This window comes from Physeter macrocephalus, chromosome 20 (assembly GCF_002837175.3).
Source record: "Physeter macrocephalus isolate SW-GA chromosome 20, ASM283717v5, whole genome shotgun sequence".
NCBI classification, from domain to species: Eukaryota; Metazoa; Chordata; class Mammalia; order Artiodactyla; family Physeteridae; genus Physeter; species Physeter macrocephalus.
In genome coordinates this window covers 120,994,648-121,021,567 of record NC_041233.1, presented here as the reverse complement: position 1 = coordinate 121,021,567, position 26,920 = coordinate 120,994,648, and the positions used below count along the sequence as shown (strand labels likewise).

General features: G+C 41.8%; 1 protein-coding gene across 8 annotated transcripts in view; it reads right to left on the bottom strand.

Annotated features, from left to right (window-relative positions):
• The window catches only part of TENM3 (teneurin transmembrane protein 3), a 450,345-nt gene that overhangs the window by 143,464 nt on the left and 279,961 nt on the right, over positions 1-26,920 (bottom strand). For all 8 annotated transcript variants that reach the window (XM_055081142.1, XM_028481606.1, XM_055081143.1 and 5 more), the window contains one exon: positions 17,381-17,619. In XM_055081142.1, the coding sequence (XP_054937117.1) occupies positions 17,381-17,619 (239 nt within the window). The remainder of the gene's footprint in view (positions 1-17,380; positions 17,620-26,920) is intronic.

The following is a 26,920-nucleotide window of genomic DNA, read 5'->3' as shown; positions in this document are numbered from 1 at the left end:
GAGCATAGGAAAAAAACCCATCTGGCATCAATAAAATATCAATATATTAGAATACCAATGTCGTTGCTCCTTTGTTTTCATTTTAAAATAAAGTAAAATTGCATGGGCTCAAACTATCATTTTATGCATACTATTCCTTGGGTATCTTGGGTTTTGAAAGCAAAATTTCTTCACTTTATGTTTCAATTTCATGAATACATAAATATACATGATGCACATGTGCAATGATTAGATTTTACAGAAAGAATAAGAAGGATACTCTTAAATACAGGGCAATGATTTGATTTGATACATGCTTCCACAATGCAGCCAAGTTTTCAGTGTAAAATGAAAGCATCTCATGTAAAGATTGCCGTTTGTAACTTGGACCCCTACTGGTCTAAATTGTCATTAGGAATACACAGTCTTCCATAAAGTAGCTTTCATTTGGGATTCCCTGCTGTGTTCATATACATGTTGACGGAATGTGCTAGGCAATATTTTGGCATCCGAACCCCTTATTACTTGTTATGAACTTTTACGGCTAATATTATTTCAACAGTCTATACCTTGTTGACCCAAATATGGTTATTTTAAAGTCAATACGTCTTTTAAACGCTTTCATATTAATATGTGCTCAAATTATCATTAAAAAAAGGAATTATTCCACCTATAGGATATTTTGATATTCAAAGGAACTAACACTTGAAGTAGTAGCAAGGTTCTCTGAGCATTATAAGATAACATACTGGAAATCATAGGCTTTATGAAATAACAGTTTTTTGAGGGAAAGGGGAAAGGGAAGTAAGGAATGACTGCTGATATTTTATATTTCTATACTGTGTACTTTTCCTTTCTATCCTTTTCTGGCATGTGTCATTAATGGGAAAGTAGAATCACGGCTACCAAAATGTCTTGATGAGCCTAGACAGTGATTCAGCTCTGTAGGTGTGTTTCTGCCAGAATATTAGACTCCTGTTCTTTTAAAAACGATAACATTAAACAATTCTACTTTTAAATTTCATTGCCTTTTTTCTTTCTTTACTATGTAGATGCAGTGAAATACGTTTAAAGATGCTGCTTAGTAAATAGCAATTCCAGCTGCCCTGACAGCCAGTGCTGAAGCTGACAGAGGCTTATGAAAATCAAGCTGTTGTTTCTGTCACCAAGGGAATTAAGTCGGGATTTATAAAACAGATTGTTTTTCTAGTGTTTCATTAGTTTCCTCTTGTTTTCAGGTTCTGTTCTCTGAATGAAAGAAGCACCCCTTCTCCAAACGAATGGAAAGAATAAAGTGCTCGCCATCATGATTAACTGCCCAAAGGGGCCAGGCATTATCAATAAGCTAGAGAATCTTTGAGGTAACAGCTGTCAACGTTCAAGAATATGGTAAGAGGACCGATTCCAAGAACATTCAAAATACGGAACGAAATCATTTACATGCTTTATAGACTGTTCCCTGCTCGCCCAAATACTGAGTTTGCTGTTATCATGAAATGTTTGTAACAGAGGATTCATCAGTGACCGCTATCAGCAGCTTCACCAGTGAAACCCCGTGGATCTGCTCGTTATTCAAAGGCTTGTTGTACTGACTCAATTTTCATCTGGATTCCTTTCTTCCAAAAAGGTTATTTAAGAGCTATATCCTACTTTTAGGCAACAAATGTATATGGATGTTAATGACCTACTTAAGCATACAATTTTTCCTTGACTCGTTTTGACTTTTTGGAGAAAGTGGAATAGACCTGAAAATTACAATTCTTTGAAATTTTAAGACACTTTAATCATCATTATTAAAAGATCCAACTATTAGGTATATATCAGACTCTTAGAGGAAGGTTGGCATATTAAACTCTGGCAAAATCCAGAAAAACATTCCCTTCAAAACACCCCTTTCATGATAGTCCACTGTCCCCTGAGAAGTCACATTTGAAAGCGAGAATATGAATTGTGAGTGTGTGTGTGTGCACACGCGCGAGCACGCATGCGTATGGTTGTCAAGTGACAACTTTTAACAAAATCAGTGACCCTTCAGGAACCCGGGCACAACCAGCTCAAGTAGCTTGTTGCTCAGCAGTCATTCGTCAACAAAGATTTAGTCAGTGTCTGCCCTATCAAGTTCTGTTGCCTGTGAAAGCAGAGTGATGCGGAGTCCATGTCACCACTTCTGGTACCCCACAGGCAGCGGTAAATTCAACACATGCCGTCAGCCTGCCTGGACCACCTCATCTCATCAGGCAGGGCTGGAAAAGATCTTAGGGAGCCAGCGTCCCAGGCGCTCCCCGTCCATCAGGGCTCACTTGGAGAACAGTTTTCCTCAGTTATGAGCTTAACTACAATTAATGGATATTTATGAAGCATTTGTGGAAATTTATTTCAAAGCAACATACAGAGGAAGTCACCTCTGAGCTCCTGGAGACTGCCCTTGCTGTCCACTGGCTTCTGTATGTGGTGGTCTCAGGCTCCTTTCCTAAAAGATAAATGATCCACTTTCCCACTTTCAACATGCATTGCTTCTCTATATGTGATTCTTTTCTGAGATCATAAGGAATTTCTCTGAAGAAGTAAAACGCATCTAACACTAGCTTTATGCTAAAAATATAAAATACTGGTAAAATTTGTGATTTGAAATGACTGAAATAATATGGTTAGGTTTTATGTACAAATTCTATGTAACTCACATAGGCTCACAAACTACCTCACGAAGCTAGCTTGTTAAAACTACAAATGTAGGTAATGAAAAGATTAAGGATCCAGAATGAAATTAAAAGACCCAATGGTAAAGACCTACAGCGTTTTCGGTCCACTCAGCAGTGATCCCTATACATTTTTTAAATGTGCTTATCACCTTTATCATATAATTGTGAACCTTCTATGGTATTGTTATTTTATAAATAAATATTTTTATACTTATATATTTAATTTAGTTTTCCTTGAGATTACTGACTTAAAATTTTAAATACATTTATTTTAAAAGGAAATTTTTACAGTATTACCTTAAAGGAAAAATCAGTATCTCTTATACAAATAGAAGGCAACACTAAGAATAAACAGAGTAAACTGTGAACTATGTTATTAAAATTACATAGAAATTATTGCCAGCAAAACCGTTCTTTATTTGTGAAAGAAGTGTTGACAGGTGTCATGACATGGGAACATCTACTGAGATCTTCCTCATGTGACATGATCTGATATAACAGAATAAGAATTCAAAAGGGAATATATTTCCCAGTTTTTCATTCCATCTTATTTATTCTCCTGTCCATGCATCACCTGTAAATTCTTAAATCTTATGAGAAACAATGCCCTATGATATAGTGGAACAAAGTTCTGGACTCAAAATAAAAAGACCTGGATCATGGTGCCTGTTTAAACACTGACTGGCTTTAACGCTAGACAGGTCACGGATCTCTGGGCCTAAGGTTTTTCTTTCTAAAAATTGTGGATAATAATATTTGGTTTACTAGGATGTCACAAGGAATAATAATATCACTAAAATCAACTGAGCACTTACATTTTATAGGCTCAGTAATTATTATTTTTTTCTTTTTTTTAACCGTTAAAAAATTGAAGTATAGCTAATTTACAATGTTGTGTTAGTTTCAGGTATACAGCAAAGTGATTCAGTTATACATATATATCTATTCTTTTCCAGATTCTTTTCCATTATAGGTTATTACAAGATATTGAAAATAGTTCCCTGTACTATACAGTAGGTCCTTTAATAATTATTTTATTAAATATTCCGAAGAGCTCTACCTTTTACTAATCTTGTTTACACTGATGAGGAAACCCAGTTTTATGCAGGTTAAGTACCCTGCTCAAGATCACATAGCTAGTAAGTGACAGAGGTGGGATTACAAACTCAAATCTTCCTGCTTTGAGGCTCTGTACTTATAAACAGCATGCTAAAAATATATTGTAATGTGATATTCAAATTTGACATCATTTTTTCCCACATAAGATCACTGTGGTAAAGATTATGTCTTACTCTTCTCTGTGGATTCAGTGTTTAGGAGGGATATTCGATTCTTGCTAAGATTTATGGAATTAAATTGACTGTGATACTGGTAATAATTGAAAGGCAATGCCTGGGAAAAACAAATAAAAATCAGCAAGATGCAAAAGCACTTGTAACCTTTTTTTTTCTCAGAGTAAAGGGCCTCATGTCCCAGCTTTGCATGCAGTAATATTCTAGGGAGCCTTGGGTACGCTTCTACAGCCCTGGGAAATGAAAGCAATAAAGGGGAGAAAGAGCTCACTAGCAGAGGAGGAGACCGAAAGGATCAGCCTGTGGCTAAAGCTTCAGGGAGAAAAGACAAGTCCAGGAGGGAGCCCGCCAATGCCATGCCAGCCTCGCGGATGGAGAAAGCCACCAGGAGAGGAGCGTTAGGACGAGCTTCTCTGGAAACCTGGATAAGTCACCAGTGATGAAATGCAACAGCTCAGGAAAAGACGGAAGTTCTTATCTTTAAAAACACTGAATATTTTCTCCCCAAACAAATTAGTACTCTACAGCAGTGGTTCTCGCTAAAAAACATGACTGTTCTTTGATTCACCGTGTGACAGCCGTCCCCAACCTTTTTGGCACCAGGGCTGGGTTTCGTGGAAGACAATTTTTCCATGCATGGGGTGGGGGGGAAGGGTTCAGGCGTTAGTGCGAGCGACGGGGAGAGACGGGGAGCGACGGGGAGCGACGGGGAGTGATGGGGAGCGACGGGGAGCCATGGGGAGCGACGGGGAGCGACGGGGAGTGACAGGGAGAGACGGGGAGTGATGGGTAGCAACGGGGAGAGACGGGGAGCGACGGGGAGAGATGGGGAGAGACGGGGAGCGATGGGGAGTGATGGGTAGCGACGGGGAGAGACGGGGAGCAACGGGGAGAGACGGGGAGAGACGGGGAGCGACGGGGAGAGACGGGGAGAGACGGGGAGTGACGGGGAGCGACGGGGAGAGACGGGGAACGACGGGGAGAGACGGGGAGCGACGGGGGGGGACGGGGAGTGCCTGGAGCCCTGCTTATTTGGAATAGACAAATACCGTGCTGGGTAAGGCCAGGAATGTCTGTATGCATAGTGTGGATGGCAGAGCCTAGGACAGTAGAAGGGCTGAGGGATCCACGAGACAGACCTGGCCACGCGGGACGTCGTTTGGGTTTCTCGGTACCAGTAGCTCGCCAGCCTGGCGTTCCGCAGTAGGGCGCTGAAAAGCACTGATTTTGTTTCCAGTTAGCAAACATATTGAGGAATCAGTTAGCTGGTTTATGCATGTAATGTGTTTATAAAAGACAACTTCGTAATCGGCGTCACTGGTGTATTTAGATCTTTATTCAGCCAGAGCCTAATTTATCAACGCCTCGTTATCTTAAACACTGTACACAGAGGGGTCATAAATCCTCTTTAAAAGGGCTTTATTTCACCCTCTAATTAAGTCTCCCTGATTTCCTTCATTGACCTTAAAAGGAGTTAAGGGTTTGTTGATTTTCATTAGGTAACAAACACACATATTAAGCTGAGTTGGGTGGAAGGGAAGCACCGTCTTTTCCCTGTTAGTAGTGGGGTAAATTGGAGCCTGAGGCACCCCCGGACCCCACGGGCCGAAGACATGGGGTCACCTGTGGAAGGGGGTTTCGAGTACTCCTGCTCTATCCTCTGGTGTTTTCTATCTCAAGAACTTGATTGTGGCCAACAGTACTATTGATATAACTGACAGGTTGAGCTTTTATTCGGTGCAAAGTCCTGTGATAAGTATGTGGCGGGCGGGACAGAGATGAGTAAGAAAGTCCAGTGCAACGAGTAGATGATAAAAGGGAAAGTGTCGAGTGCCTTTGGAGGCAGAGAGGGGAGGAAAGAATAGCGGGTGATCCCTGGGGAAATACAGGAAGACACACGTCCAAGCGTGACCCGTTTGTGGGGTTGGCCTTGAAGGATGGAGGGGCTTTGAACTTCGGCAGATGAGGAGAAGGGATATGCAGATCAAAGCACGGATTCAGAGGCACGAGAGGGAGAACAGCGGACCTGACCTCTGCTGTTCCACAGCGAGGCCTGCCCTCCACGGGGAATGACCTGGTGAGGCCAGCCGGGACCGGACTGTGTTCTGGGTGTGAATTCGGGACGATGGGACGCTGAGCTCCTAAAGAATTTTGTTCAGCTGCAAGTTACGGAATCCTGGAAAACCGCTTACATAAGTGTACTTTTCTCATGTGGCAGGAGGTTTGGAAAAACCAGACCAGTGATGCTGTAGCCGTTCCCAGCGCTGCTGCGGGTGGGCGGCCCCTCTGCCCCGCCTAGGCCGCCCGTTTCCTGCACCCCACTCCTCGTGGTCTCAGGGTGGTCGCCTCGCTTGGGCAGGGGCCCCCAGGCTGCACTTGGAGAACTGCTGCTCTAGGTACGTGCCTGAAGACTGTCACCTAGGGGTCAGGTGCAGCCCCAAGATGGGAGCAGCTGTTAAGGTTTCCTCTAAGAGCTTCAGTGAGAGAATTCGCTTCCTGTGCATTTACCCGTTTAAAGCGCACGTTCAGTGGTTTTAGTACCTTCACAGAGTTGCGGGGCCCTCACCACCGTCCGTTTGAGAATGTGGTCGTCACCCCAGAAGGAACCCCCATACCTGTTAGGGTCACTCTCTGTTTTCCCCAAGCCCCTCAAACCCCTGGCAAGTCCCAGCGTCTCTTCTGTCTCTCTAGATTTGCCTGCTCTGGACGTTTCAAAGAAACGGATCGTATCATACAGTATGCAGCCTTTTGTAGCTGGCAGTCCTTGCATTTTTAAAAAGGTTGTAAAAGAAGAACACAAAGAATATACGATAGAGATTGTCTGTGGCCGACAAAGTTCAAAATGTTTACTGTCTGACCTTTAACAGGAAAGCCTGCTGACCCCTGTTACAAACCAGTGCACGTTTTTGATCAGAAAGATATATTTGAACATGAATCCCCTATATACACACATGCGTGCGTTTGCACAGATACATATGTTTATAAATTGTATATGCTTAATCCTGTACCATATATTTGTATGTTATAAATCATTCAACTCAAAAATTGAAAGAGATAAAAATAGATATAAAAGTTTAAATGTTTTTTCGTATCTCTGCAAACCATTATATATGCCTCTCAAGCGGTACATACTCTGCTTAGGATTGGTGATGCCAAAGTATTTATTTATAAGTAGACTGCATTAGGAACATGCTGGCATTTATAAAAAATACAATAGCTAGGCCTCAGCCTCAGAGCTACTGAAACAGACTCTTTAGAAGTTGAACCCAGGAACCTGCGTTTTGATACGAGCCCCCAGTGATTCTGATGGGCAGCCTGGGTCAGGCACTACTGCTCTGTGCCTTCAGGCTCTAAGGCAGCGGTTCCCAATCTTTTTGGCACCAGGGACCCGTTTCGTGGAAGACAGTTTTTCCACGGACAGAGGTTAGGGGATGGTTCAGGCTGTAATGCGAGCAACGGGGAGAGATGGGGAGAGACGGGGAGAGACGGGGAGAGACGGGGAGTGATGGGTAGCGACGGGGAGAGACGGGGAGCGACGGGGAGAGACGGGGAGTGATGGGGAGAGACGGGGAGCGGCCGATGAAGCTTTGCTCGCTTGTTCGCTGCTCACCCCTTGCTGGGGGGCCCAGCTCCTAACAGGCCACAGACCTGTACCAGTCCACAGCCCAGGGGTTGGGGACCCCTGCTGTATGATGTGTGCTTAAAATGTCCAATGGGGATAGGGAGGGTGGGAGGGAGGGAGACACAGAGGGAAGAGATATGGGAACATATGTATATGTATAACTGATTCACTTTGTTGTAAAGCAGAAACTAACACACCATTGTAAAACAGTTATACTCCAATAAAGATGTTAAAAAAAAATAATAAAATAAAATAAAATAGATAGCTAGTGGGAAGCAGCCGCACAGCACAGGGAGATCAGCTCGGTGCTTTGTGACCCCCTAGAGGGGTGGGATAGGGAGGGTGGGAGGGAGACGCAAGAGGGAAGAGATATGGGGATATAGGTATACGTATAGCTGATTCACTTTGTTATACAGCAGAAACTAACACACCATTGTAAAGCAATTATACTCCAATAAAGATGTTAAAAAAAAAATGTCCAATGGAAGAATCTCAAAGTAATGTTCTTTCCACTTCTAGGCCCAACTCAATAATGGAAATTGGATGGGCCGACCTCTTTGGTTATCAAATGCAGAGAGACATGATCTCTATCTCCAAACAACTTTTGAAATATGGAAACACATGGTTTAAGAATATCTTCAAAATAGGTTAACAGAGTACTCATGAATGTTTGGAAAAGAACCCGGAGATATCATTTCTTTTAACAGTTTTAAACCTATTTTCTGGGTGTACTTTGTAAATAAAATCTTAAAGCATGAAAGTATGTTATCTAAACTTAAGGGAGAGAAACAAACAAAAACAGACTACAAATTCGTGTGGAAATTTTAAATCTAGTCACCCCAAATATCCAAAGTAACATTTCTTTCCACTTCTAGATGTTAACTACCAAAAGGTTCTAGCCAGACTAACTCGACAAAGAAAATCAATGAATATCATAACTTCTTTTCCCTCAGACACATCTAGATTTTTTTATTACATCACAATGTATTGGTTTTAATATTCCTGAGAATTGATTTTTGGGGCCACATTTAAGTTTACGTGGTAACACTTAAAATTTGTCCTTATGTCAGCATTTTTCAAAACACATAATCCTATTTATTATTCTGGTTTTAGCAGGAAAACCTTTCTCTAAGGCTCAAACTCAGTAAGTACTGCGTTTTATGCACTGCCCTAGTCTTCTACATTTATTTCCCTTTTTTTAACTAGTCACCACGATTATAATTAGGCGCTCAGTGTTTGCATTCGCTAAGATATAATCTAAGACGGCAAGGACTGTGTTGTTCACTGCAGTATCCGTCATGGTGTCTCAGTAAGTAAATGTTGAATGAATGAATGATGGATGGATGGATGGATGAACGGTCACTTCCTTTTCTGGTGTTATATTTATTAGGCCACTAAAGAAGTGGAATCTTATTTTTAAGGAAGAAGGACAAGGTGTGAGTGGTCTGTAGACATTCTAAAATGAAGTAGGAACAATAAACTAAAAAGGGTCTATACACATTTGCATTTTCTTTGATCTGTTTTGAGGATGAGACCTTTGTTGGAATATAGATTCAATGGAATGTAGAGTTTTTATGGTGAATTCATTCCTAAGATTCTTAGCAATCTATCAAGCCCTTTTTTTGACCTCATATACGCCAGTTACTTTTCCTTTCACTCCTCTGAACGTAGATATTTCTCTCGGAGCACACTGCTCTCAGTACCACTAATGTAAAAGCAAATGACATATGCAACACCAATTAAATATTTATGCAACGTAGCACTGAAATGGTAAATACTGCATTATGCTTTCCATTTGTCATTAGTCAGGAGATGTTGCCACATTCTGCGAAAATGATATCCTACAACAGAGAAAAGAGCCCCATATTTGACAGACAAGGTATTTATGTACGGCACGAACTGGAGTTGAGCTGACTTTAAAGGTACTGCTTATTGTTGCCGCCCTTGGACGTTTTTCAAGTCAGGGAGATTCTTATATTTGAATGGAAAATATAGTCTGTTTATAGTATTTCCCATATATTATTTACTTTAGCTGAACTCATATCAAGCTAAGAGTAAATAAATTATTTTTAGGGAGGAGAGGAAGAGCGTACAGTCTACATTTGTATAATTTCCTGATATTGGTAGTGATCTCCTTTTTCTCTATAGTAATAAATAAATATTAAGATCAACTTAAAACTAAACATTTTTAAGTTGTGCTAATAAATAGCAAGAAAAAATTTATAATGTCAGAAAACCCTGGGTGTACAATATATTGATTTTTCCCACTTTAGGTTCAATTCAGAAGCCACTGATATGATTATACAGAGCTGGCTGGAGAATGAACTGAATTTTAAGTGATCTCTCAATTTTTTCTAGCTTTCTCTATGATATGCTAGACATAGAAAACTAATATTTTCTACAAATTAATAGAGTTCATATTGAAAGTCAGGATAGAGTGCAAACACGACAAGATGGCCAAAATTTCTGTGGGTGTTAGAATAGTGTACATATATGAAAGCACAATTTCATCTATACAAAGTGCTGTCCTTAATAAAGAAAAAACCACAACTGTCTAGACTGGTTTTGCAGTACACTTTTTCCTTTTTGAATTTACAGACTCAGAAGACTGCAGGAGTATGTTTTTATTATATTCCTCCCCTCCTAGAGGTAAACTGTTTTATTCTGAGCCGTCATTCACCATTGAATCAGGTTTTAAAATGTTCTTAATTTCATGTATCCAAGGATAAAATAAAATAGTGATATATTGATTAAAAATTTTTAGCTTACAGTCTTCAATTCTCTAAAATACAGATGATATATATTTTTTCTACATTGGGATGACACCACATTAGTATTAAAATGCTACCATTCCATCTCAGACAAAATGCATTTTCTAAAAGTAATGCAGCTAGGAGTTAAGGGAAGAAGCTGTAGTGAAAAATGGTATGTAATTCACTGTTTGGCTGTGTTCTAGAACCTAATAAAGCAGCACTTTTATTATAAAGACATGTCCAAAAAGGAAAAAGAATGTCACAACACATTTTATTTTGCCATCTACATTTAAATGGTTGATTTTTCACGAAGCATAAAGGGCTGGCTTATCTTTCCTCCGGACCCTGAGCTGCATATATATAGCTCGTACCATAATCAATTTCAAGGTACATGGAGAGGCAAAAATGTTCATAAAATCCAAATAGACACAGAAGTAGGACAGATAACTGCTAAGGAATCTTCACTGCCATGAACCTGGATTCGACAGGTTATGTTTTCCTTGATCTAGGGAATGCTCATGTTGTTAAATAGCCTTTTTAGCAGACATATGACAACATCTGTTTTAGGAATCAGATGGTAGCAGCTGTTCAAAGTAAATAAATAACTACATATGTATTTCTGAAAAGGAATATTGAAAATGTGAGTAGTTCTTTGGTTAGCAGCCTATGTCAGAAGTTCACGAGAAAAACAATGCTGAGTTATTTCTTGTCATTGGGAAATGAGTCCACAAACCACTCCCTTACAAGTTTAGATTTTTGTGGGGAAAAAAAAAAACTATCGGAGTTTTGGAGGGCAATATGAAGTGTGTGTTCAGGGATATAGGGTTTTTTGTGGGTGATGGAAGTGCTCTAAAATTGATTGTGGTGATAGTTGCAAAGCTGTATGAATATATGAAACACCATTGAAGTGTATACTTTAAATGGATAAACTATATGGTATGCGAATTATATCTCAATATCTCAAAGCTGTTATAAAAAAAAAAAAAAACTTGCCATAGGGATTATTGGCTGGCATAAACCTGGCCCAAAGGGTCCCAAATTGAGAAAATATGCTAGCATAATGTATTCTGGTACAATTTTTGTTTTCTCTAGTTTTCCTTAGATTTAAATTACATTGCAAATACTCTTGGTACTACTCTAATGGGTAATTCTGTGAATTTTCAGACTCTGCTAGCAGTATATGGTCACGTTAATGAGGTTAAATGTCCATAACGGTGTTATTTGAAGTTTGACTTGACTTTGTTGCAGTTTTAATTGGTGTTAACATAGTAATTCCAACATATTTTGATCCGCATTTAATAACGTTTCAATAACGTTTACACTTCATGATAAGATTTCTGGGCATATGTCAATGTGTAGAACATCAAAATTGCAGGGTGTCTCCCACGCAGGAAAAAGAGCATTCTGTGAGTGGAGAACAGTAATCAAGACACCTACCCGTTCCGTAACGCAGAGGCATAGTGACCAACAGACTGTTTCTTTTCCACCCATTCTTTGGTGAACAACTGCTGGCTACTGCCCATCTTTATACTTTTCTGATTTTAGAAAAAAAGAAGAATGAGTAAATTAGGGCCCAGAAAAAGTGGGACAGGTATTTTTTGGATAGGTCTGTATCACTGAACTCAACCTTTGCGTTTGGGAATCAGGAGAATTTTCATTGTCCAAAGGCACATCAACTTAAACATTAATGCAGCAGAGAACGATTTTAATTGGGAGCTCAGTGATCTAAAGAAAATCACATGTGACTCTTCTGAAAAGACGTCTGCCATATGTACGGGCCTGAACGTTTGATTTTTAAGAATTGGTATACGATAAATCATGGCACATCTATTCTATTATGAGTCAGTTATAGTTTCTCAATTCCGCTCACTTCCCTATCCCAACATGGCTTCATGATCTCTCATTTAGACTAGCTTTGTAAGAGGTCGTCCATACTTGCACCGTCCAAATGGTAGCCATCAGTCACATGTAGCTGTGAGTTCAAATTAATTAATAATAACAAAATTTAAACTCCACTTCCTTAGCTGCACCAGCCACATTTCAAGGGCTCCAGAGCTACATGTTTCTAGTGGCTACCGAACTGGACCGTGTAGAAACAACTCCGTCATTAAGCATCACATTTGACAGTGCTGGTCACGGACCACGGCCGCGTCACCTGGGAGCCTGTTGGAAATACAGACTCTCGGCTCTCGCGCTGGATCTGCTGAACCAGAACACGCATGTTTACAAGATCCCCAGATGGCTCCCAGGCACAGTCAAGTCTGAAAAGCACGAGTCTGGACTTTCTGTCTTTGAATTACATATTCAGGGATGCCACTAGAGCAATCTTTGAAAAACATAAATGTGATCCTTTTTCATTACTATGCTTTCATTTCTTCCCTATTTTCAGTTCTTCAAAAACCCCATGGGAGGCAGTATAGTGTCCTGGGCTGGTTGGTAGTTTCCAGTCCAGCTTCCATTGCTTACTGGCTATGTGGCTTTAGGTGAAGTACCTCTCTAGGCGGTAGATTCCTACTTGTTAAACGGAGATGATAACTCATGGGGTTGCTGGGAAAATGAAAGGAGGTGATCCATACACAGTGCTGGCACACCGTGAGCCTCCACGCACACCACTGTGGATATTTCACGCTTCTTCCTTTCCATGCCTTGGATGACCTCTTCTCAAGGTCATCTCCCACCAATCAATCTGATGTCAAACCTAGTGAACTGAACTCCTCTGCATCTTTCAAATATCATCTGCTAGATCAAGTCTTTCTCCAACATCTTCAGCCAGGAGTAGGTGTGTCCTTCTTTCCTTTTCTTTTCTTTATTTGCTCATTCGGATCAAGTTGCTATGAAAGCATGTCCTGTTAAAAGTGTGTTTGCATACATGTCTTTATCACTTGACTGACAGCTTCTAGAATGAAGGGCTAATTTGAACCTCTAACACCTAGTGGAGTGCCCGGAAAAATGTTGACCTAAAAATGGTTACTGAAAAACCCTAAAAGTACCAGAAGAAAATTTATGTGACTTAAAAAATAATACTTGGAGTAAATAAGAATTTTATAGGTATAACACGAACGTTAGAAATTACAAAGGAAAGGGACTTCCCTGGTGGCTCAGTGGTTAAAACTCCGTACTCTCAATGCAGAGGGCCTGGGTTTGACCACTGGTCAGGGAACTAGATCCCACATGCATGCTGCAGCTAAGAGTTCGCAGGCCGCAACCTAAGACCCAGCGCAACCAAATAAATAAATAAATATTTAAAAAAAGAAATTACAAAGAAAAAAATTGATAACTTTGATTACTTAAAAAATTCGATATGGTATATGGCAAGACAACCAAAAACAAAGTTCATAATAAATCGGAAGAATATATAACATATGACAAATGATTCATATCCTTAATAAACATGTGCAACTGCCCCCCCGCAAAAGAACAAAAGCCCCCATAGAAAAATGGGGGAAACTACGCTATTCCTACACATACATAAAAAAATACAAATGGTCAGTAAGTATTTGAAAAGATATTCAGCACTACTAGTAATAAATGAAAACAACAATAAAATGTTTTAATTTAAGAGATTGCCAAGGATTACAAATATTGATACTAAGTGGCACCTGTAGTTGTGTAAACTGAGGGTAACTTGGCCACGGTTTGCCTAGCCTTTGGCACAGAAAGTTTCTTTCAAAGAATTTATTCCGATCAAAAATTTGATCGACGGAACCCAGCTGCACATATAAACACACACACATGCGCATAAGAAAATAGTCACTGCATTTTTTGGAAACCGATTAATTAAAAATAGCTGCTAGGGCTTCCCTGGTGGCGCAGTGGTTGAGAGTCCGCCTGCCGATGCAGGGGACGCGGGTTCGCGCCCCGGTCTGGGAGGATCCCACGTGCCGCGGAGCGGCCGGGCCCGTGAGCCATGGCCGCTGAGCCTGCGCTCCGCAACGGGAGAGGCCACAACAGTGAGAGGCCCGCGTACCGCAGCAAAAAAAAAAAAAGCTGCTAAATGATGTTTAATGAATGATAAATGAGAAAGTCTGGTACAAAATGAATTAAAAATATGGGACTCTAGATGTATATGTGCTTCGAGAAATATCTGAAAGGGCAGACACCAAAAAGTTAGCAGTGGTTACCTATGCAAAGATATAAGACTTACCTATGGGAATTAATTTTAACTTTCTTTTTTGGCCTTTCTTTAGTCTCTGAAATTTTTTATAGGGATAGGAAAAACAACCAAACAGCAAGGTCTGTCCCCCTCCCTTCCTCCCTTTCTGACTATCCTGAGATAATTTTATCTCAGAGAAGAGACTTGTTAATGCTACAGTATCTCAGAACTTCTCATGACCTTACTGGAAGGTGAAAAAGAAAATTCTAGGCGAGAAATAATTTCTCAGGCCTTTTATTTTACTTATTTCTTAAGGCTTTGACTTTACATTGACAGTCAATATGAGGGAAGGGGAACTCTAAGGGAATGGAAACAAGAAAATTTAAGGATGGCTGCCCTTTTGCTGAAGGTTGTGAGGTCAATGTGATGATGACACTGGTCTCCCCATTGATTGTGGGGTTTATCAGGCTGATCTGGCTGAACAGATCTCCCTCTCTGCTTTACACACACACTCAATAGAAAAGGACAGCCTTCCCGTGGACAGAAGTGTCCTATTTTTTTTTTTTTTTTTTTGTTCCCAAGGGTTAAGGCAGTATCTTCACTCTCAAAAAGATTTATCACGCTAACTGATGAAGAAATGAAATGCTTTACCTGATCTAAACAACAACAAAAACCCATTATGTTAGAGTGTTAGTTATTGAAGTACAGGAAGACCAGTGAAAATTCTAAGTATATTTGTGTTTAATTAGAGCAATAAAACGATGAGATAATTCTCTGATGACAAAAGTAATTTTGGGGCAGATAACACTTGGATTGTATCACCTTAATTTCTAGGACAGTAACTAAATCTTAACAGATGTCTAACAAACATCTGTCAAACTAACAAGAGTACGTGAGTATGTTAATTATATGATTTGTATGTTTCCATGTGGGGAGATATGAAATCAGAGGGAGACATTTATGGTAGTGGTACTGGTAGGCGTAAAGTAGGATGCTAACCACTGAACAGTAAAAACAGGAAATTTGAAAAAAAGCAACACTTGAGTCTTTATTTAGGAGTCTGATATTCAGCTATATTCACTGATGGATCCTTAAAAAGAGTACAAGGCTCACAAATAATAGTGATCTGATCTCACATTAAAATGCTACTTTTCTTTCTAGTCATGCAATGTAAATAAAATTAAATGGTATCAGAGTTGATATTCAAAATATTTAACAACTGGTAGGACACAGGTACTTAAGATCAGAAAGGATGTCTGACCACACATCCACAGCACAGACACTGAATTCCGACCCTGCATAGTACTTATCTATCCGTTTAGCATGTACTATAGTAAAAAAAAAAAAAAAAAAATCCCATACAAATACATACGCTTAATTTATCACATCCCATTTGTGAGCCGGTGCATTTCAGAAGCCACTTAAAATTCTTCAGCAGCACGCTGCTGACAAGTGCAAGTAATGTATACAGTTAACCAGCAGAGATGCTCTTAACGGCTGGATATTTTTTAGCTGAATACTAGAAATCTGTCTGTGAATACAGATTTTTGTTGTGACATTCCTCGTGTACCTCGAGTGTGATGGAACGGCACAGCAATACATCATTAGTGTGTGATCTCGGCCAAGTGACAACCCCTTTGGTACCTGGTTTGACCACTTTTACAAGGAGGGAGTTAACTTAGATCGAAAAAAGACAGAGAGGTTTCATCTCGCTTTCGTCTCTGATGGACGGTGGCTGTACGAAGCCCTGTGATGACGATAAGCAGGCCGTGTGCAGGTTTAGTGGGAAAGGGCGCCCGGGTTCATTAGCGACGGCGGCCACGGTCAAAGAATCGGAAGTCACAATACTCCGCATGCCACCGAGCTGCCGGCCCTGACTCGATTATCTCTAAAGTTCCTTCCTTCATGCTCTAAAATTCTATTTTCCTCTGAAATGACGTGACTCAAAATGGTTATTTCACCTTCCAAAGGACACCATTTATAACTAAGAAATATTGTAGTGAATGCTAGAAACTGGTTCACCACAAAAGCGTCATACTATTCTACAGACAGCCCTGTGATTCTCTTATTCAGCTATAGAATTTCATGGGGCATCACAAATCGCTTTGTAAACTTCAGGATGCATCACCGGCTGTTGTTCTTGTTGGCAAAACACACAGCCCGTGATTTATCTCAGTGGACACCATTTGCATTTTGATGCGGTGGGCCTTTCCCTACACCTAGAAGCAGATCAAGGTCGGATGTGGTCATTTCTGACACTTGAATAAGCAACTTTCCAATGGTGTGAACGCTCATCTATGCTCTGAAACAGTTAGAGAAAAGGCATATTCACAACTTCTGTTAGCAGCTCCCATCATTTGGGTGACAAAAGTCATGACCGATACCACATGGGAAAAGCTGGCAAATCCACACAGAGGAGCGTGCATGAGATCCAGCCATTGTTTTATGGATGCTCGGCTCTCTGGAGAGTGTTTCCTGAGTGCAAGAGGATGGCCCTGAGCGATGGGTTTTACATTTAGACAGCTGAGCTGGCTGAAAGACCAGTAACTTCACAAGGAGCAGAGAGCTTGCTGTCGACTCTGCCCTGAAGGAGATTCCTGCACAGAGTTCATTCCTCCTACGAGCGCATCAATTATCTCCTGGACGTGAAATGTCACAGAACTGCCCGTATCTCACAAGGGACAAATCCAACACACACAGACACTCTACTGTGTGTCCAAGACAGACCTCGTGCCTCATGCAAAGGCAGCTTTTCCATTTATCTACGTATGATGGAAATTACTTAAAATACTCTGCGATTTATCATATATCAGTACCAGCCCCTCCCCCATGACATATAACCTCCGAATACACACCTTGACCAAATAAATACATAAAATCAACTAAACAATCATATAACATCCCGATTTACAGACGAAAGAGTTCTAGAAACGTGTTCTTACCTATAAAATACGACAGAAGTATTGCCAGGAGCACTGAGACCCCTACAGCACACAGGGCAGTGCATTTCCAGCTACAGTACTTTGAAGACTTCTTGAATTTAAAAGCACTTCTTGATAGGGTGTTTCTAGGTAGTGGCCGAGTAGGTGGCGAGTAAACAGAGCCAGATGCCATTGTGTATCCTGGGGTTGCAGTACTGAACAGTGGCGTTGTCCCTGTTCCTGTTTTGAATAGGAAATGCCTGCGGGACAGGAAAAAAATCATTATAAGATACAAACTGATTAAAATGTGAGAGACAGAGACGGCGAGGCATGAGCTCTCCTCTCTCTCTCTCTCTCTCTCTCTCTGGCTTTAAAATCATTTACTGCATATAATTCAGAAAAATGAGAAATCAAGAAAATATTTTAACCAGAAAACCCAACTCAGAAAAATGACTCTGGGATGAAAGAGACTGGTTTGTAATGAATACAGGAGGATTTACGCACACAAATGATTACTGCCCTTTCAAGTAGGTGTCTTGAGAGACCGCAGAGTTGTTCTAAGCGTGCCATTTCCTGCACAAAACCATTTTGGAAGTTCCCTTTATGAACTGCCTTCAGAACATCTTCACATTTCACTTAAGAAAAGTAATTATATTACTTTATAGCTACGCGTGGATTTGCTCTACATGAGAATATGTACTCCTACAAACACAAGCACACCTGATCACGTGGTACAGACTGATTTCTTTTCTGGACGTGTGTGCGAACATTCTTATCCTTCCCCTCCGCAATAACGGGTACTGTCAAGCCTGGCCACAGGCAGCGGGTCAGTTCTCAAGGGGGGCAAACTAATCTTATCTTTTGCTTATGTCAAACATAACCAGGAAAGTAAATCTGCTGGAGGGAGGGATAGAGAAAGAAAGGACTCACAGAACACTTTCTAAAACCAGCCGAAATAAATGAAGAGGTTAGTGAAGCAAGTTTTTAGATCAACTACAGAAAGATTCCCCAACGACTTGAGCCAACCGACAGTGGGGTCAACTGCCTCTAAGAGCGGTCTGCTCGCCTACCTTGAAAATGTTTAAGCGGAAATTTGAACGATCACATGACAGGAGTGCTGTACAGGGAATTCTTTAGGAAAGATGACTCGTTTTAAGATTCCTATTAACAATAAAAGTCCTCAAATTTAGAAAAAAGCACCATGTTTTTCACGGATTACATTTCATATTATGCTAGGATCTGATCGTGTATTTAGTTTGTGTCTCAATATTTACTATCATTTTCCCTAATAACACATCCAATTAAGTCAACAGACTGCTCTCTCTTTTCTATGCAGGAGGCTACAGGAAATAATCTGGAATATTCCACCATGGTACAATACAGTCTTTTTGCAGGATGATTTTAGATGGGACACAGCTGACTATTTTAAATTGTAATACAATGCACCTATTTTAATGGGTATTAGAAAATACGCTGAGTATATCAAACAAGTTAAGGGGCTAAAAGGACAGAACTTGGAAGCTAGATTGCTGAAGTTCAAATCCTGCTTTACTACTAGGTGCTTGTCTTTGGGTTAGCAAGACAGCTAACCCCTCTCTGTGTTTTGGTTTCTTAATCTGGAAAATACAGATAGTAATAGTATCTTCCTGTCGGGGTTGTTATGAGGCTTATATGAGTTACTATTTACTGTAGTGTACTTGCAATACAGTAAGCACAATGTGCTTCAGAAATGAAAAAAATCAAAGTCATAATTTTACATATATTATTGTTTATGAAAGGCTAACCAGGTATTTAAGTTACAAAGAGTCCATTTCCAGAAAATTATTAAGTGAATAATAGTGTAGCTGGTGTACAGATACGGTAAAAGTCATGAAAATTTGCCTGACAGGTACAGTGGAAAAAATTCTAGGTTAGAAATCAGAAGATTGAGGTTTAAGTTCCTGGTCTAACATTTCCTACTTTTATGATCCTATTTTCATCTGTAAAATGATTTACTTATCTCACAGGGTTGGAAACCAGTTAATGCCTCTAAAAATGCTTTGTCAACCACAAAATTAGAACAGCTGCAAATGATAACTACTTCTGTAAATTATACTAGCGACTGTATTGTGAATCCATTTCCCTCCATGGATCAACTTTATAAAGCAAATTTTAAAGTTTATAGCCTGAATTCAATGGTATGTTGGAAGCAGTATTTTTAGCACCTACTGCCATATTTATATTCAGCATAATTATTAAGAATGTGGGCTCTGGATCTGGACTTCTGGGTCCAAATCCAGACTTCCCCTATAATTACCTGCATGAAGTTTCTAAGTGGCTCAAATTTTCTGTGTCTTGGTTTTATCATCCATTAAATGGGAATAATAATAGCACCTACTACATAGGCATTTTATGAGGATTAAATGAAGTAACCTATGTGACGTGTTTACACCTGGCACCAGGTAAGTGCTGAATAAGCATTAGCTATTTTTCTTCCCAAATTCACTCACTGGAATCTCTATTCCAAAAGTATCATTTGAAGACTTTAAATCCCAAATCAGAATGCAACACCCTCACAACCAATGTCTACAAAATGAATTCCCTGGTTTACAAGTTTGACACTGGCGATCCCACACGTGGGAGGGCACGTACGCTGTTGAAGAAGATGGACTGTGTAGTGCCAGGGAGGACCCCCATCATCCAGATCAGGGGCACGCAAGCTTTTTCTGTGAAGCACTTAACAGTCACTATTTTAAGCTTTCCTGGCCATACCATCGCAACTCCGCTTCTCTAGTGACTGCAGCCACAGACGATACATACTTGATTACGGCTGTATTCAAATCACATTTATTTATGGACATTGGAATTTTCATTTCATGTCATTTTCCCATGTCATACAATATTCTTCTGCTTCTGATTTTTTTCAATCACTTAAAGATGGACAAATCGTTCTTAGCTCATGGTCACTACAAAAACAGGTGACAGGTTGGGTCTGGCCGGAGAGTTGCAGCTGACCCCCGATCAAGGTTCTCACTTTCTTTAGGATTATGCATGAAGACTTGAGCAAGGGCCCCAGCGGCCCACAGTAACGGACTGCTGCCTCCCTGCCGTTGGAAAGGAGCAACGCAACGCATTCTGAAGGATACGGATCCACCCGTCTTGGAGAAGGAAAAGGTGAGGCAGGAAAGATAATGGAACCAGACAGGGATCCTGCTGAAGCCCCCGGTTCCCTTTACTTTCCATCGTATCATCACGCTTATTTCCTTCAAAGTGCTTATTACGGTCAGTTCCTATCTTGTCCATCTGTTTACTCGGGCGGTGGGTTACATTCTGTTAATGCTATTTAAAATGTGCATTTTTCCTCCTGAAATGTCCCCCCCCCCCCCCGTTGCTGTCTTTGCGCTTCCTCCCCTTCCTCAATTCCAGCAGCTGCCTTGTTGCATTGCCCCCAGGAGCGACGAGACAGGACAGGAAGTGAAACAGCCCGAGTGTCCTGCCGGTTTCGCAAAGCCCAGGCTACTGGGTGAAATGGGGTGGACTGGGGTACAAGCAGGATGTTTGGGCTCCTGAAATGTCCCCCCCCCCCCCGTTGCTGTCTTTGCGCTTCCTCCCCTTCCTCAATTCCAGCAGCTGCCTTGTTGCATTGCCCCCAGGAGCGACGAGACAGGACAGGAAGTGAAACAGCCCGAGTGTCCTGCCGGTTTCGCAAAGCCCAGGCTACTGGGTGAAATGGGGTGGACTGGGGTACAAGCAGGATGTTTGGGAGAAACGCAGTGCGACGTAACATAGGGCTTTGTCTCCAGGCGGGGAGCTGATGGGAGCAGAGGACCGCACAGGGCCCCGGGGACAAGCCCGCCCGCGCCGGGGCGGGAGGGAGTCGGGGGCTGAGGGCCCCGAGAAGCCTGGGGCGCTCTCTCCCCCGACTGCGGCCACGGGCAGGGCAGCGAGCGACCCCAGGAGCCCGAGCACCCAGAACAAGCAGCCTGTGCACAGCGGCGGGCACGCAGGCCCGCGGCCCAAGCCAGGCGCCCTCGCCTGCTCTCCGGTCGCACGCAGGCCCTGCGGGTGGGGCGGAGCAGAGGCAGACAGCATCGGGGGTAACCAGGACGCTGGAAAAGAGGTCAGGTTTAGGAGGTCAAGATTCCCCTCAGACCAGACCACTTGGTCAGCACGCGTGAGGCGCAGGGAAATGGGGAAGGCGCCGAGAGCAGAGCGCCCGCCGTGCCTGGCGGCGGCGGCCCGGGGGCAGACGCGGAGACGAGCGGCTCGGCGGCCCCGAGCAGGGAGGGCGCGTGTCCTTGACCCCGGACAGAGACCGGCAGAGGCCACAGGCTGCCCAAGAGAAAACTGGCGGGTGGGGGGGGGGGGCGCTGAGGCGATGAAGGGGCGGAGACGCCCGGAGACTGCTGCCCGCAGCGTGATCCACAGGAAGCAGAACGGCCTCCACGGCTTCGAGCGCAGCCGAGAAACGGGACCGCAGGGGCCTGCGCAGCAGCGTCGCCGCAGCAACGCCGCCGCTGACAACGCGCAACAGCGCGAAGCCCCGCGCGCCCGGGGCTCCCGCGCGCCTGGGGCTCCCGGCCTCGCGACGGCGCGGGCCGGGAGCGGGGGACACCCGAACCACCCGAGCGAAGCTTCCAGGCGCGGGGGCTTCCAATAAAATCGAGACGGAAATAGAAAACAATGAAGTCGTGTGTCTAGCATCCTAAACTGACGGATATGAATGGCACGTCCACTGCATCCACCTCTGCTCTGTCTTCTCCAGTCAGAATGTAAACTCCACGAAGCCTCATTCGCCTCTAAGTATCTTCAGGACTCAGAAAGTTCCTGGTACATAATTGTTGCTCCGTCAATGTTGTAAAATAAATAAAATGGTGACTACTGTGCCGATGTGGACACACACAAGGTACTTAGAAATTAAGTACCTTGGACAAAGACCCACAGCTAATAAACAAATGATGAAATAAAAATGCTGAGGCGATGAAGGGGCGGAGACGCCCGGAGACTGCTGCCCGCAGCGTGATCCACAGGAAGCAGAACGGCCTCCACGGCTTCGAGCGCAGCCGAGAAACGGGACCGCAGGGGCCTGCGCAGCAGCGTCGCCGCAGCAACGCCGCCGCTGACAACGCGCAACAGCGCGAAGCCCCGCGCGCCCGGGGCTCCCGCGCGCCTGGGGCTCCCGGCCTCGCGACGGCGCGGGCCGGGAGCGGGGGACACCCGAACCACCCGAGCGAAGCTTCCAGGCGCGGGGGCTTCCAATAAAATCGAGACGGAAATAGAAAACAATGAAGTCGTGTGTCTAGCATCCTAAACTGACGGATATGAATGGCACGTCCACTGCATCCACCTCTGCTCTGTCTTCTCCAGTCAGAATGTAAACTCCACGAAGCCTCATTCGCCTCTAAGTATCTTCAGGACTCAGAAAGTTCCTGGTACATAATTGTTGCTCCGTCAATGTTGTAAAATAAATAAAATGGTGACTACTGTGCCGATGTGGACACACACAAGGTACTTAGAAATTAAGTACCTTGGACAAAGACCCACAGCTAATAAACAAATGATGAAATAAAAATGAAAGTTGGAAATTATAGCAAGCCCGAACCTGCAAGATGCGTTAGAGCTTTATGCAGAGTGGTTTGGGTCATCTCTCGGTGGGAATGGGATTTGAACCTCAGCCTATGGACCACTAAAGATTACGATCTTAGCTTAACACTGGAAACATGGTTCGAGGCAAGGAGTTAGACACATGCTAACTTCAAATTAGACATCCCTTTTCTAGTTTCCAAAATTTGTGGTATCAACACATGATGTCCATCTGCTTTGGTGATCCTGGCAAGGAACTCTTTCAAGAACGAGGCTGGAACGACTATGAAATTATTATTTTTCTTAGAGCAAAATGCAGCTATGAGATATTGTTGAAAACAAAGATATATTACTCAAAAATACACTGCTCATCAGGGTTCGTAGAACTGAAGACTCTTTACTTTCAAAGAGTTTCTAACTCTATTTTTAAATAAATTTAGGACTGTACCGTTTCTATTGTCATACAGTCTTTTAGTTTATTTTGTAAAACCCAAGTAATTTATTTATTTTCTGGCTGTGCTGCACGGCACGCAGGAGTCTCAGTTCCACGACCAGGGATCGAACCTGTGCCCCCCTGCAGTGGAAGCACGGAGTCTTAACTACTGGACCACCAGGGAAGTCCCCTAACTTATTTAATACATAAATTTACTTTTGTCGCTGCAAGAGAAAATAGAATTTGATTGTTTTGGGGTTTTTTTTGGCCACTGACTTTAAAGCTCCGAAGTGCATTTCCCCTTCCTCTGTCTAAATGACTATCCATGTTGGGGGCGGCATCAAATTAGTGCCTTGCAGATGTACGTGCATAGTAAATAAAGAAACATTATAAAACGCTGAAAGAGAAACCAAATCACCCGTCAATTATATTTTAGAATCACTGGTCTTCAGTATTTTCAGATGGCCTTCTAGGGTGTAAGTATAGAAAGAATTCGTAAAGACTGCTTAAATCGATGTATTTTGAAACCATTTACAAATGATGGCATTCATGTGAGGATGATTCCTTTAAGAGTCATTAAAGCCTCAAAATAGACATGTTAAAATACACATGTAAAAACCTCTTAGACATTAACTAGACTAGTAGAAAAGGTCTATGTCAACCTACTTTCTATAGAGAACACTTGGTTTCAGATTTGGTAGGAATCTGTCCATTTTTAGGTTCAGACAGGATGCCGTCTTTCCAAAGTCAACAATGTCCTTTCCACTGCAATACAGAAAATACAACACACTGACAAGTGTATCTTGCGACGCACCTGTATTTTTAAGCCCAGGATTTTTAAAAAACTGTTTCAAGCTCGAACACAAGGCTTAGTTTAGGTCTAGAATTCCACAAATACTTAATAAATGAACAGATAAATGAATACTGGAATTCAGCTACATGAAAAGTATACCAGGAGTTTCCAGAAAATTCTTTTACCGCCCAATTCTCTCTAAGGCGCCTCCCCCTGTGTGTCATGACGGTCTTTCCCACCCTGTGACTCCTCACCAGTCACACAGCCTTGGGAATATGCTTCTCACATATCAAAAATTCTGCAAAAATTACTGTCAAAAACATATGCTTTTGACCCAGCATCCACATGAGGTTTGGAGAGTAAAGGCAGGGATTTCGCTCCCTCTCAGACCGTATTTGGGAATGAAACAAGTGGACCCTGTGAGAATGTGCCCCCACTGTGCTCGGCAATAAAGCAGTAGCAGCAGCTTCTTTGTAACACAGGGCACACCAGAGCAGGCTGATCTCGTTCTGATGTTTCTAATGATGCCCTGCATGGCACCTGTCTCCAGTTCCTCTGCCATTTGTGCCACCATTTTCACTCTGGTGACAAACTAGAGATGCACACTTGAAGAGAGACTATCGGAGACTGGGAGGGGGAAAATCAATTTCAAAGCCCCAAAGGCAGCCGGTGCAGAAGGTCACCGAACACTAACAGTTGCTTTGTGGCTTTGGGATCTTGAGGGGGATTCTATTAACAACAACAAACAGACAAGCACCGTGGAACCGCGTGGCATCATTAACTGCAACGCTGTGAGGCAGCGAAAACGTAAATGGGGAGGATCACTCGGTATTAAGCACAATTAACAGTTGCTCGTTTTTCCCCGGAAGTTGAAAGATCCGTTTCTTTGTTGATCTGCCTTCACACCAACCTCCTCATTTCAGCTTTCCGCCTTTGGTTCTAGCATATATTTCTAACTGACTCTGTGATGGATCTTTCTCTGGGTCATGCCACGAATTTTAAATTACTATCTAAAAAATGACACAAATGAACTTATTTACAAAGCAGAAACAGACTCACGGACTTAGAAAACAAATTTGTGGTTACCAAAGGGGAAAGCTGGGGGAGGGATAAATTAGGGGACTGGGATTAACATATACACCCTACTGTATACAAAACAGATCATCAACAAGGACCTACTGCAGAGCACAGGGAAGTACACTCAATACTCTGTAATAACTTATATGGAAAAGAATCTGAAAAAGAATAGACACACGTATATGTATAACTGAATCACTTTGCTGTGCACCCGAAACTAACACAATATTGTAAATTAACTACACTCCGATATAAAATAAAAATTTAAAAAAAAAAGGAAATTAGTAGGGACACAGACTGAATCTCCTTGCCCTTCTTGCTGTCTCCATTCCCACCTTTTGGTCACTGTTGGTAATGCTGTCCTTAATGTTTCTCTAAGTGACGGATTTAGGGGTAATTTTCAATTACTATTCTTTTCTGCCTGCCCCCTCCTCCCACCAGTATTCAACCAGTCAGAGAATCTTACATTCTTTCCTTTACAGCATTTCTCCTTTGCTTTTTTCTCTGTTTCATTCTTTTCTTTTCTTTTCTTTTTGCCAGGGTGGAGAAGTTCTTCTGAGTTCTTATACCTCAACTTCCTCTTTTTAATTTGTTTGGCAAACACCAAGAATGGGCACAGTAACATTTTCATTTCAAATTTCCTTCTAATCTCAAGTGAAATGTCATGTTTTAAGTACTGAACCTGCACAATACACTGAATTACTTCTATATGTCCGGTCATAATTTCTATCTACCTTTACCTCAGACCACTTACAATTGCTTTTTCTCGCTGTTTTACTCAATCTCTCAGCAGGTACACTTTGTTCCTCGGTAACTCTTCACTTTTGAATGTTCTTGTCTTTCAAAGTAATCACCACAAAACTTACTATTGTTAAGATTTTTAGTGGAAAAATAATCAGATTTTTGGAGTAAATTTAAATGTGCCTTTCTATATTATATGTAATATCAGTTTATTCAGTGCTCATTTTATAAGATCCTAACATCAAGTACAAAATTAAACAAGTTATAAGATACAATTAAATTGTAAGCTTACAAGCGTCACCAGGAAACAAACAGGTTAATATTAGTCTTTTGTTCAGGAGCTTAATGTAATCATGATACTCCTCTAAAATCAAGAACATGGTTTAATAAGTCAGAAATTATAGGAACCAAATGAGAAGCATCCCTGGAAAGTGTGTTATAGCATCGTTCAAAGCCGTGTGAGTCATTTCCTCAGTGGGACATTAGGATAGAAGATAAAAGTCAAAAAGAAAGTGTGCAACCACTGAATGAAATTTTAATTAGATTAACTTCATAATTGGCTATCTTCAGAGAAAAGAGGGGTTTTTTTCCCTTCCATGTTTTATACAGTATTAAAAACCTTCTGAGAGATGAGCAAACAAAGCAAATGATTAGAATGAAAAGAGAACAGTAGTCAGTGTTCAGTTCCTGTCCCTAAGGCACAGCTGAAACCTTTACTGGTGACACACAGACACCTGGAAAACTATTTCTATTGTCTAAAACCTGTTACATCTTATGGGGAGAAAGGCTCTATTGCACAGGAAATGATGCTTTCTTCCTCTTTTTATAGCCTTTGTTGAATAGAGACAGTAATTTACATCAAACTAAATGTGAACTGTTTAAATGTCTTGATGCCTTGCCTTCTATTTATGTTTCTAGGCAAATCAATAAAAATTTTACCTATAATATAGATTGC